Source organism: Nannobrachium achirus, assembly GCF_963921795.1.
Source record: "Nannobrachium achirus genome assembly, chromosome: 3".
NCBI lineage: Eukaryota > Metazoa > Chordata > Actinopteri > Myctophiformes > Myctophidae > Nannobrachium > Nannobrachium achirus.
In genome coordinates, this window is record NC_137812.1 from 21,165,856 (window position 1) to 21,178,473 (window position 12,618).

General features: G+C 41.8%; 1 protein-coding gene across 4 annotated transcripts in view; it reads left to right on the forward strand.

The window, feature by feature from the left end:
• Window positions 1–545: 545 nt before the first annotated feature.
• LOC308281320 (apolipoprotein(a)-like) overlaps window positions 546–12,618 on the forward strand; it is a 35,674-nt gene continuing 23,601 nt past the window's right edge. For 3 of the 4 annotated variants that reach the window (XM_080721471.1, XM_080721472.1, XM_080721473.1), the window contains exons 1-7: window positions 546–694; window positions 2,139–2,441; window positions 2,560–2,865; window positions 3,884–4,186; window positions 6,095–6,400; window positions 6,493–6,786; window positions 7,077–7,412. In XM_080721471.1, the coding sequence (XP_080577597.1) occupies window positions 625–694; window positions 2,139–2,441; window positions 2,560–2,865; window positions 3,884–4,186; window positions 6,095–6,400; window positions 6,493–6,786; window positions 7,077–7,412 (1,918 nt within the window). In that variant the 5' untranslated portion in view covers window positions 546–624. The remainder of the gene's footprint in view (window positions 695–2,138; window positions 2,442–2,559; window positions 2,866–3,883; window positions 4,187–6,094; window positions 6,401–6,492; window positions 6,787–7,076; window positions 7,413–12,618) is intronic. The other variant, XM_080721474.1, reaches the window with a different exon arrangement.

Below are 12,618 nucleotides of genomic sequence, written 5' to 3' on the forward strand. Positions count from 1 at the left end.
TATATCAGTGGTTCCAACTGTGCCATGTCGAGGACCCCCAAAAAGATATGTGTTTGGCCGCAGACCCCATCTCAATCTGATTTTTTTCTTCTGGGACCCCCACCCCAGAAGCAAAGATTTTGGTTACAAATGTTGCCTCATGCTAGATGCATCATGCAGCATAGATATGCCTCATGCTAGATGCAGAACAGATATGCCTCATGCTAGATGCAGAATAGATTCACCATAAAAATGCTAATATACAGTATACTATTTGTGAAAGTGACAAACGGGCTTTTCAGTTATGTCAGGTCTGTTCATATGCTAATGGTGATGCGGATTCAGATCAATAGGTCCAGCCACTGAAGAGAAACGTTGTGACAGACAGACAGACAAACAGACAGACATTTGCATAATTATTATGTTTGATATATTATATATTGTTTTGTCTTAGGAATGTGACCATGCATTGGAGAAAAAGAAAAAAATCTCTCTCTCTCTCTCTCTCTCTCTCTCTCTCTCTCTCTCTCTCTCTCTCTCTCTCTCTCTCATGGGGTTGGTGGAAGGGTAGAACACTGTCAGACTGTGACAGTTGGTGAAGGTGGTTGGTACAGAGCTCCAGCAGACACAGGATCAGGCAGCAGTATGAAGAGGGTACTGTGGCTGAGTGTGACCTCTCTACTCCTGTCTTCCTTAACCTGCATGGCCACGGATGGTATGTAAATCTAACGCAGTGGTTCTCAAAATGTATTTCAGGGGCTCTATGGATTCCTGTGGGGGGGTCTAAATTGACTGTAACTCTGACAGTGTACCAAATAACGGGTCCATTTGTACACTGTCAGAGTTGTGGTCAGACCTTGAAATTTGAAAGTTTGAGAAACACTGATGTAACACACTGCCTCTGACCTGGGATCTAAACCATTCTCGGGTTTCTGATCCAGTACAGAGCTAAAATAACTTTATGTCACCAGGATTCCCCTATTTAGTTTGGTATAATTGTTTGGTTCTAAGGCTCATATGGAACAAAAAGATTCCCATGCTATGGCCGTAATTCTACTACAGACAGAGTTCAACGAAAGAATTTAAAAGTGTGTCGGCCTTGCGTTGTGAGGCATTGTCAACTTGTAGATCGGCCTATTTCACAACATGTGTCTCTTTCTTATATAATTTGACAGTTTGCCCAATGTTTGACGAGTTTTATAGTGTGTTGATTACCTTTGATGATATAAAGGTATGTGTGTGTGTGTGTGTGTGTGTGTGTGTGTGTGTGTGTGTGTGTGTGTGTGTGTGTGTGTGTGTGTGTGTGTGTGTGTGTGTGTGTGTGTGTGTGTGTGTGTGTGTGTGTGTGTGTGTGTGTATTAAAAAGTTACAATAAATGTACCCCCATTGATTCCAAAATTTGGAATCAATGGGGGTACATTTATTGTAACTTTATTTATTGTAACCCAAATGCATTTAATGCATTTGGGTCCCCTTCCGGAATCAATGTGGGTAACTTTACTTTTATCACATTTTTGTCCTCGGAATCCGACAACTACAATATATATATATATTATTTTATTGAACTCAAGTCTCCATGGCATGAGTAATCAATAGAAAAAAAGTCACTTTAGGGGTGAACTACTCCTTTAAATGTTCACTTCAGTGTCATCTGAGGACCCCCCAAAATCATGTGGCGACTCCCTCGGGGTCCCCACAGGTTGAGAAGAACCACTGTCCTAAAGGATAGCTATACCCCCTTGGAGGTAAAGGTGACAGTGTGACCAAATCACCATAAGAACCATCCATCCTCCATTGTTTATCTTACATTCATAACGGAATAGCTTTTGATATGTTTATCTTAGATATCATACAGTTATTCGTTCATACAGTTATTCATTCTCAATGTTAGCAGTAAACAGGAGGACACAATCTCTTGTATTTGAACATATAAACCAACCTCATGTGCTTGTAGATAGGATACCGGTATGTGTACTGATGTACCGGTATGCTTTTCTTTGTCTCTTAAGCTCTTCAGGTTCAACCAACACACCACACAACAGTTGAACAAATTGAAAATGCAACAAAGAATTACAGCTATAAGCCTGAAATGTTTTTATTATATTTATTTATTTCTTTTTTCCACTTTCTTAAGTGCTTATTCTATTGTCTCTGTACAGAGCCTGATCTCAGGTTGGTGGGAGGAACCAGTAACTGTAATGGTATACTGGAGATGAGACACCAGGGAGAGTGGAGACCAGTGGGTGGACTCTCCTTCTGGAACCTGAAGTCATCATCTATAGTGTGTAAACAGCTAGACTGTGGCACTACCGTTTCAACAAAAAAGAGTAGTGATTATCCAAGTAAATCTGTGTGGAAGATGACAGCTGCCTGTGTTGGATCTGAATCTTCACTGAGGGAGTGCTTAAAAATGGAGAACTCTGAAAATACCTCCTACTTCAGAGTGGAGATCATCTGTGCAGGTAACAAACGACTTCAACTACAAAGAAAAAACTAAAGGAAAAAGGTTTGAGGGGGGAAAAAACGGCTTTGAAAATGCCTTTCTCTTGCTCTCTCGCTCTCGCTATCTCTCTCTCCTAGAGTCTGTGAGGTTGGTGAATGGTCCTAGTTCATGTTCAGGCAGAGTGGAGGTGAAGTCTAATCAGTCATGGGTCTCGGTGTGTGAAGGTGACTTTGACCAGCAGGATGCAGAGGTGGTCTGTAGGCAGCTTGGATGTGGGGCTCCTCCAGTCCTCAAGGAGGTGCTTTATGTGGAAGCGAATGCTCCATTGTGGACCAAAGAGTTCCAGTGTGAAGGCAACGAGTCTGTTCTCCTGGACTGTAGAACCTCAGACTCAACTAGAACCACCTGCTCAAGTGACAAGACTGTTGGACTCACATGTTCAGGTAAAAGACGAAAAAAAAGAAAAATATTTAGTATTTTATTGCGACCGTAAGGTCGCAGTTTAGTATGAAAACCTCCACCGTCCGTCCGTCCGTCCGTCCGTCCGTCCGTCCGTCACACACGTCACACCTTTGCCCTGCTCAATGTATACGTGTAACGCCTGATACTGAGGTGATGTGTCACTGTGACATCACAGATACTGAGGTGATGTGTCACTGTGACATCACAGGTGAGATCGCAGTGATGTCAGATACTCAGAGCAGGGATCTCCATATTTAGGCATAAACAGGTGACATCACAGTGATGTCAGATACTCAGAGCAGGTATCTCCATATATGGGCATAAAATGGATTCTGTTAGGGATCTCCATACTGTATGGGCATAAAAGGGATTAGTGATGTCAGATACTCAGAGCAGGGATCTCCATATATGGGCATAAAAGGGATTAGTGATGTCAGATACTCAGAGCAGGGATCTCCATATATGGGCATAAAAGGGATTCAGATGGAGATTCAACTTCAATGAGTAACAATGGCAAACTGTCAACTGCCCGTATGTCTTGATAATTGGTAAAACAAACTTTTGGCCTATTTGTGGCTTATCATCACATCCAACCATCTTAAGATACTCAGCTAGTGGGGAATGCTCTCTTCCCTGGTGAGAATTGCCCCTTTATATAGGGCTTGTTTGTGTATTGTATGACATCACGCCACATCATCAGCTGTGGACTCTGTGATGTCATCGTATCTCCATATATGGCCATCTCCGTATATGGAGATATAAGTCGTCCATGCCCAGGTATGGGCTGGTGAGGTCAGACTTTGTGTGATGGGTAGGTTATCTCCATATATGGAGATTCAACATTCCAGGTGTAACTATGGCTGCCCGTATGACGTGAGAGGTGGAGGCTGTGATATTTGTGGAGATAAGCGACCAACGGTCGCTTATCTCCCGATTAGGGAGTCTTACTGGTAGTCAAAATATTATAACATTTTAACTGCCTGTCTTGTCCCTGTACAGAGCCTGAACAGCCTGTCAGGTTGGTGGGTGGGGTTGGTCGCTGTGCTGGTAGACTGGAGATGAAATACCAGGGAGAGTGGAGACGAGCAGATGAAGGCTCTGACTGGAACCTGAAGGCAGCATCTGTAGTGTGTAGACAACTGGACTGTGGCTCTGCTCTTTCAACGAAATGGGGTCCTTCTTCATCATATGGAAGTGTATGGTACATAGAATCTGACTGTGTCGGATCTGAATCTTCTCTGAGGGAGTGCGTGACAACGACAGGTGATACTTCCGGATTCGGAATTGAGGTGATCTGTTCAGGTAACGAGCAATCTGTTTCTAATAACATGCATACTTTTTGGGAAGTGTGGACAAAATCTATTTATTCTTTGATAATGGTACATTTTAACAATGCAATTAAAACTAGACTGCACTCTGTCGAGGTGCCAACTTGCGCCAATGTCGTCATTTCAGTGGCATGTGCCATTGGTGCTGTGGCGCCAGCAGAGCACGCAAGTAGGATGATGATAGCTGTCTGTGGGTATTTATGTGGGTATGTAGGCCTATGTACAAATTATGTAGCCATATTTGGCTATGGGGCCATGAGGAGCAAGTAACGCTAAATAGACAATATGAGTAGATGACTAGTCTCTAGTCTCTAACTTGTATCAGGTCGCACTTGTTGGTTGGTGGTGGTACTTACATACCCACAGACAGCTATGTTAGGCCTCATTGGCTGGGCCTTTAGCCAATGAGGGAGCAGCGTTCCCTCATTGACCACATACTACTGTACATACCAAGCCCCCAAAACCACGGTAGAACTTGGAAGCAGCCATCAGCTGGTGGTCAAACATGGGACTGCAGTTAAATGCTACTGCTCGTGCATATGCTAAAGCTACTGTGTGTCCTAGTGTGCCTGCTCGGTGCTTAACACCCACGCCTTCTATTATAGACTGTTTTCCCGACGCCATTTCTGCGGTGTAAACCGCAGCCAGTGGTGGAGTAGAAGTGAAATTATTAAAAATGGTAAATACTCAAGTAAAGTACAAATACTCAAAATTGTACTTAGGTACAGTTCTTAATTAAATGTAAGCTACATGTTACTTTACACTGCTGTTAACACCGCAGAAATGGTGGGCGGCGCCCTCTACAGGGTGTCGCTCAGGAAATCGCTCTCTATATTACCTCTGGTATATATGTTACAGTCATTTTGGGTAACTCAGTGAGACTGTGGTAAGAGCGCTCGTTTTGTAGTTCACCACACACTAATCACCACCAGATGGCGACGCAGCCATTCAATAGTGAAGGCGCTGACGTCACTCGTTTGCGACTCTCTTTCTTTATTTACTAGCCTAGCCTAGCCTAGCCTAGCTTAGCCATTAGCTCCATTGTAGTCACTTGGACAGGGCATTTATCGTGGGCTTGCCCAGGCCTTACGGCCTGGGCATAAATATAACGATTGCATTCACCACGGCTTCGCCGTGGTGAATGCACGGCGAAGGTGAATGCACGGCGAATGCACGCCGTGGTGAATGCACGCCGTGGTGAATGCACGGCGCCCCCGAGCGCCGAGCAGGACCAAGGTCCGCTGGCCTTCGCGCCGCTTGCAATGTCGTGGACAATCGAGCGGCTCCGCCTGGAGGAAGTTGTTGTGGCGACCGCTTGTTCCGCCCCGTGCGCTCCGTTTCTCTATCTCACCGTTTCTCTATCTAACGGTGACATATATACCCACATATCCATTTTTGAGTGATGCTCCTGTAAGGAGCTAACCACTCCTACAGCTGGCTTATCCAATTCAATTCAATTCAAAGGAACTTTATTGGCATGATAAAACATACGTTTACATTGACAAAACAAGTGTCATAATATAATAAAAACAGTTGAAAAGGGGGAACATAATATGTTCCGCTTTTTCAACAGTTTAAAAAAAAATGATATTATGACTGATACAGTTGGAGGGGCTATAGCATTGTGTAAACAGAGCTGTGTCACATTTTGTCATTATATACATGTCGTTATATATACTACACATACACAGGGTATAGCTTTTTGGAACACATAGTAGCAATCTTTTGCAGTCGCTTTATCCATGATTGAGACACATTTTGGGTGAACAAGTCATATGAACTTCTGATGTTCTGCCCATAGGTATAACTCACGTTGGTGAAGTAGCTTGACGGGTATCTGGGCACTGATTCTGTGAGTGTCTGTCTGTCTGTCTCTGTCCAGAGTCTGTGAGGTTGGTGAATGGGACAAGTATGTGTTCAGGCAGAGTGGAGGTGAAGTCTAATCAGTCGTGGGTCTCAGTGTGTGAAGGTGACTTTGACCAGCAGGACGCAAAGGTGGTCTGTAGGGAGCTTGGCTGTAGGGCTCCTTCAGTCTTCCAGGGGGCGCTCTATGGAGAAGGGAATTCTCCAATGTTGGCCGAAGAGTTCCAGTGTGATGGCAGTGAGTCTGTTCTCAGGGACTGTGGAACCTCAGACTCAGCTAGAAAAACCTGCTCACCTGACAAGACTGTTGGGCTCACCTGCTCAGGTGAAAGACAAACTACACTTTAGGTTTTGATTATTATTTTACAATCAATGTCAGATTACATTTCAATTGCATATTATATTGTCTCTCTACAGAGCCTGATGATGTCAGGTTGGTGGGAGGAACCAGTAGCTGTGCTGGTAATCTTGAGATGAAACACCAGGGAGAGTGGAGACATGTGACAACTGTCTACAATCTAAAGACAGCATCTGTAGTGTGTAGACAGTTGGGCTGTGGCTCTACTGTTTCATCAGAATTGAGATATGGTTCTACGAAAGTACCTGTTTGGCTTGTTACAAACACCTGTTTTGGATCAGAATATTCAGTTAGGGAGTGTATGACATTAGGATCTGTTTCTTCACACTGGACACTGGAGGTGATCTGTTCAGGTAACCAACAATGACAACAGTGATCTATATTCTCTTATTTCATGTGTCTGTAACTCTGTATGTCTGTCTATTCATGTAAATGAATGTCTCCAAATTCACTTATTTGTTGTTGTTGTTGGTGGTGGTGGTGGTGGTAGTGATAGTGATGATGATGATGATGATGATGATGATGATGATGATGATGATGATGACGACAGGTACACTGGAAATGAATCTCTCTCTCTCTCTCTCTCTCTCTCTCTCTCTCTCTCTCTCTCTCTCTCTCTCTCTGTCTCTCTATCTCCCTGCAGAGCCTGAGAGGTTGGTGAATGGGCCTGCAGAGTCTGTGAGGTTGGTGAATGGGACTAGTATGTGTTCAGGCAGAGTGGAGGTGAAGTCTGATGAGTCGTGGGTCTCAGTGTGTGGAAGTGACTTTGACCAGCAGGATGCAGAGGTGGTCTGTAGGCAGCTTGGCTGTGGGCCTCCTTCAGTCCTCAGGGGGAAACTCTATGGAGAAGTGAAGGCCCCAATGTGGACCAAAGAGTTCTGGTGTGAAGGCAATGAGTCTGTCCTCTTGGACTGTAGAACCTCAAACTCACCCAGAAACACCTGCTCAAATGACACGACTGTTGAACTCACTTGCTCAGGTAAAACTTCACTTTCAGTTTGGATTATTATTTTACAATTAAAGCAAGATTACCCTTTTATTGTGTATTATATCGTCTTTGTGATGGTGATGTCAGGTTGGTGGGAGGAACCAGTAACTGTCCTGGTAATATGCAGATTAGACACCAGTGAGAGTGGAGACAATGCATGATTACTGTAAGGCATTAAATGACAGCGGGCCCTATTTTCAGCCATGTCTTACCCCTTGTGCTTAAAATTCTTTTCCTTTTTACTGTTTTGAAAATAAAAATAAAATAAAATAAAATAGTTTAACTAGCCGATCTGCATCGTCACTTTGTGAGCTTGTAGATCCCCTATTTGAAGTAATTTAAAATCTATCTATTTAGTATCTCACTTGACATTTTGATATTTTTAACTTTTTCATGTATCACATTTATTGTCTCAGTTGGTATGCAAACATAAGAATTAACACCAGCATATCTGTGTCTCTGCAGAGAATGATGAGCCTCTGATAGCCTTTGGTTGTTGCATCAGCTGAATGTAGAAGTACAGTATGCGAGTAACAGCTTCTTTAATATGAACCTTGCAGTTGAGGAACATCAATCACAGCTATAATTTGTGTACCTGAGACGAATAACAGTCCATATATATTTTTAATATCAATATTTTTTGATTTACCAGACTGTAAGCCACAAACTAGCCATTTTCAATCTGTTAAATTGTTAATGCACTCCTCCCTCATTTTGTTCAATTGTCTGTTTTAATGTTATCTGCTCCCTTTGTCTGCTGAATATTGCTTGTACGGACTTATACTGTTCCACAAACTGTTGGAGATATACCGTTTTTCCACTTTCCATAAGTATTATGTCTTATAATTCCTAATATGTATGAGTTAAGTAAAAAAAAAAAAAAAATCTAATTCACCTAAATAAGGGGGGAGTGCATTAAGAATTTAACAGATTAAAATGTTCTAGTTTGTGGTTTACAGTCTGGCAAATCAAAAAATTATCTATACTCAAAGTTTTAAAATATGGACGAATAACAGACGAATAACAGTCTGTTATTCGTCTCAGGTACTCTATTGATGAAACCTTTTCAGGATCCTCAAATCCCACCAATACCAATTTCCAGACCATAATAGAGGCCTATCTGGGCCCGCCCCTTTCCCCCCTCCCCCTGAGCGGCAGCCATGATGGAGTTACTGCTGCAGCAGTGTGTTTCTATGTCTATGTCTATGGAGATGGGACTTTTAATGAAATTAGTCATTACCAGTCCCATCTCCATGATATTTAGATCTAATTCCTTCGCCAGTTCCATCCGCATGATTTGTAGATCTAATTCTATGAGTCCCATCCCCATGATTTGTAGGTCTAATACCATCGCCAGTCCCATCCTTATGATTCGTAGATCTAATTCTGTCTGTTCCATCTCAATTATGTTTAGGTCTAATTCCATCGCCAGTTCCATCCAAATGATTTGTAAATCTAATTCTATGAGTCCCATCTCCATGATTTGTAGGTCTAATTCCATCGCCAGTCACATCCTTATGATTTGTAGATCTAATTCTATCTGTTCCATCTCAATTATGTTTAGGTCTAATTCCATCGCCAGTTCTATCCGCATGATTTGTTGATCTAATTTTATCAGATCCATCCCAATGATTTTTAGATCTAATTTCACCACCAGTTCTATCCTTATGATTTGTAGATCTAATTCCATCAGTCCCATCTCAATTATGTGTAGGTCTAATTCCATCGCCAGTTCCATCCACATGATTTGTTGATCTAATTCTATATAGTTCCATCCTCATGATTTGTAGATCTAATTCCATCGCCAGTCCCATCCTTATGATTTGTTTATCTAATTCTATCAGTCCCATCTCAATTATGTTTAGGTCTAATTCCATCGCCAGTTCCATCCCCATGATGTGTAGGTCTAATTCGATACATTCCCAACTCCATGTTCTTTAGATCTAATTCGATAGTCACATCCCCATGATTTGTAGATCTAATTCCATCACCAGTCCCATCCCCATAATGTGTAGGTCCACTTCCATCGGCAGTTTCGCCAGTTCCATCTGTATGATTTGTAGATCTAATTCCATCAGTCCCATCTCAATTATGTGTAGGTATAATTCCATCGCCAGTTCCATCCACATGATTTGTAGATCTAATTCTATACAGTTCCATCCTCATGATTTGTAGATCTAAATCCATCGCCAGTCCCATCCTTATGATTTGTAGATCTAATTCTATCAGTCCCATCTCAATTATGTGAAGGTCAAATTCTATAGCCAGTTCCATCCCCATGATTTGTAAGTCTAATTCGATACAGTCCCATCTCCATATTCTTTAGATCTAATTCCCATGATTTGTAGATCTAATTCCATCACCAGTTCCATCCCCATAATGTGTAGGTACAATTCCATCGCCAGTTTCGCCAGTTTCATCCGCATGATTTGTAGATCTAATTATATCAGATCCTTCCCAATGATTTGTAGATCTAATTCCACCGCCAGCTCTATCCTTATGATTTGTAGATCTAATTCTATTAGGCCCATCTCAATTTTGTGTAGGTCTAACTCCATAGCAAGTTCCATCCGCATGATTTGTAGATCTAATTCCATACAGTCACATCCCCATGATTTGTAGATCTAATTCCATCACCAGTTCCATCCCCATAATGTGTAGGTCTAATTCCATCACCAGTTCCATCTGCATGATTTGTAGATCTAATTCTATCTGTCCCATCCCCATCATCTGTAGGTCTAATTCCATCACCAGTTCCATCTGCATGATTTGTAGATCTAATTCTATGAATCCCATCCCCATGATTTGTTGGTCTAATTCATACATACATACATACTCACAGAGATTTGTCACATTTATTGTAAGCAGATGAATTATGTGGATGGGACTGTATCGAATTAGACCTACAAATCATGGGGATGGAACTGGCGATGGAATTAGATCTAAACATAATTGAGATGTGACTGATAGAATTAGATCTACAAATCATGCGGATGAAACTGGCGATAGAATTGGACCTACACATCATGGGGATGGGACTGGTGATGGAATTAGATCTACAAATCATGACGATGGAACTATATAGAATTAGATCTACAAATCATGCGGATAGAACTGGCGATGGAATTAGACCTAAACATAATTGAGATGGGACTGATAGAATTAGATCTACAAATCTTAAGGATGAGACTGGCGATGGTATTAGACCTACAAATCATGGGGATGGGACTCATAGAATTAGATCTACAAATCATACAGATGGAACTGGCGAAACTGCCGATGGAATTGGACCTACACATTATGGGGATGGGACTGGTGATGGAATTAGATCTACAAATCATGGGGATGTGACTATCGAATTAGATCTAAAGAACATGGAGTTGGGAATGTATCGAATTAGACCTACACATCATGGGGATGGAACTGGCGATGGAATTAGACCTAAACATAATTGAGATGGGACTGATAGAATTAGATCAACAAATCATAAGGATGGGACTGGCGATGGAATTAGATCTACAAATCATGAGGATGGAACTATATAGAATTAGATCAACAAATCGTGTGGATGGAACTGGCGATGGAATTATACCTACACATAATTGAGATGGGACTGATGGAATTAGATCTACAAATCATAAGGATAGAACTGGTGGTGAAATTAGATCTAAAAATCATTGGGATGGATCTGATAAAATTAGATCAACACATCATGCGGATAGAACTGGCGATGGAATTAGACCTAAACATAATTGAGATGGAACAGATAGAATTAGATCTACAAATCATAAGGATGGGACTGGCGATGGAATTAGACCTACAAATCATGGAGATGGGACTCAGAATTAGATTTACAAATCATTTGGATGGAACTGGCGATGGAATTAGACCTAAACATAATTGAGATGGAACAGATAGAATTAGATCTACGAATCATAATGATGGGACTGGCGATGGTATTAGACCTACAAATCATGGGGATGGGACTCATAGAATTAGATCTACAAATCATGCGGATGGAACTGGCGAAGGAATTAGATCTAAATATCATGGAGATGGGACTGGTAATGACTAATTTCATTAAAAGTCCCATCTCCATAGACATAGACATAGACACACACTGCTGCAGCAGTAACTCCATCATGGCTGCCGCTCAGGGGGAGGGGGGAAAGGGGCGGGCCCAGATAGGCCTCTATTGAGAACTATCTTCTCTTGCTCATTTGATAGGAAATGGGTCAGATTGGCTTTTTTTTTTTTTTTTTTTTCATCCATTTCAATTAAGCTAAATACCCCTGTCTGGCTTCACATACTTGGTTTGGCATCTGCACTGTAGAGCCTTGAGGAAGTTTTTGGTTTTCTCTTGGAGAGGTTGTCTTTATTCTTTGTGACCAGTTGGTTCCTAAAAATTCAGTGATCTTTTTTTTTGCCAAGGTTCTCCAGTATCTTCTGAAGCAAACATTCTCCTATTGCAGCAACATCTAAATTTACCACTTTTAAGTATACATTGATGAAATGACCTAAAAATCTTTTTCAGGGACGTCAACCAGGCTAGAACACACGACAAGGGGTTAAAGATTAATACTGAAAAAGTTGTCAGCTTCTACCCAGAGATAGCTCTTGTCTCAATATCAGCTTTAGCTTACAGACTATAGTGAACTATTAATGCTACCTGTTCAGTTTTAAGTTTTGTTTTTGCTGAGTTTAGACACTGTAGCCATTTGTATCAGAAGCAAAGCAGAAAGTCAGCAGCAGTGATGATGACATTTTATTGATCTTGACCAAGTCCTGGATTAGTTATTGTGGTCAAAGTTCTCACAGAACCCTGATTAGCCCCCCCCCCCTCTCTCTCTCCGTGTGTGTGTGTGTGTGTGTGTGTGTGTGTGTGTGTGTGTGTGTGTGTGTGTGTGTGTGTGAGAGAGCGTGTGTGCGTGCGTGTGAGAGAGAGAGAGAGAGAGTTTACCTCTCTCCTAAAGAACTCTCCGACCAACCTCCGATCAACATCAAACTCGCGAGTGTTGTGAATGGTATTGCACAAAGGGGAACACATTCCAAACAGGCATTGCCCAGGCAGCCTATCTTATCTATAAAAGCACAACATGCCTGTCTGTCTGTCTGTCTGTCTATCTGTCCCCTGCATTATGATTAATACATGTATTATTTGATTTTGAAATGGTATAGCCTAGTTATTTAATGCCCT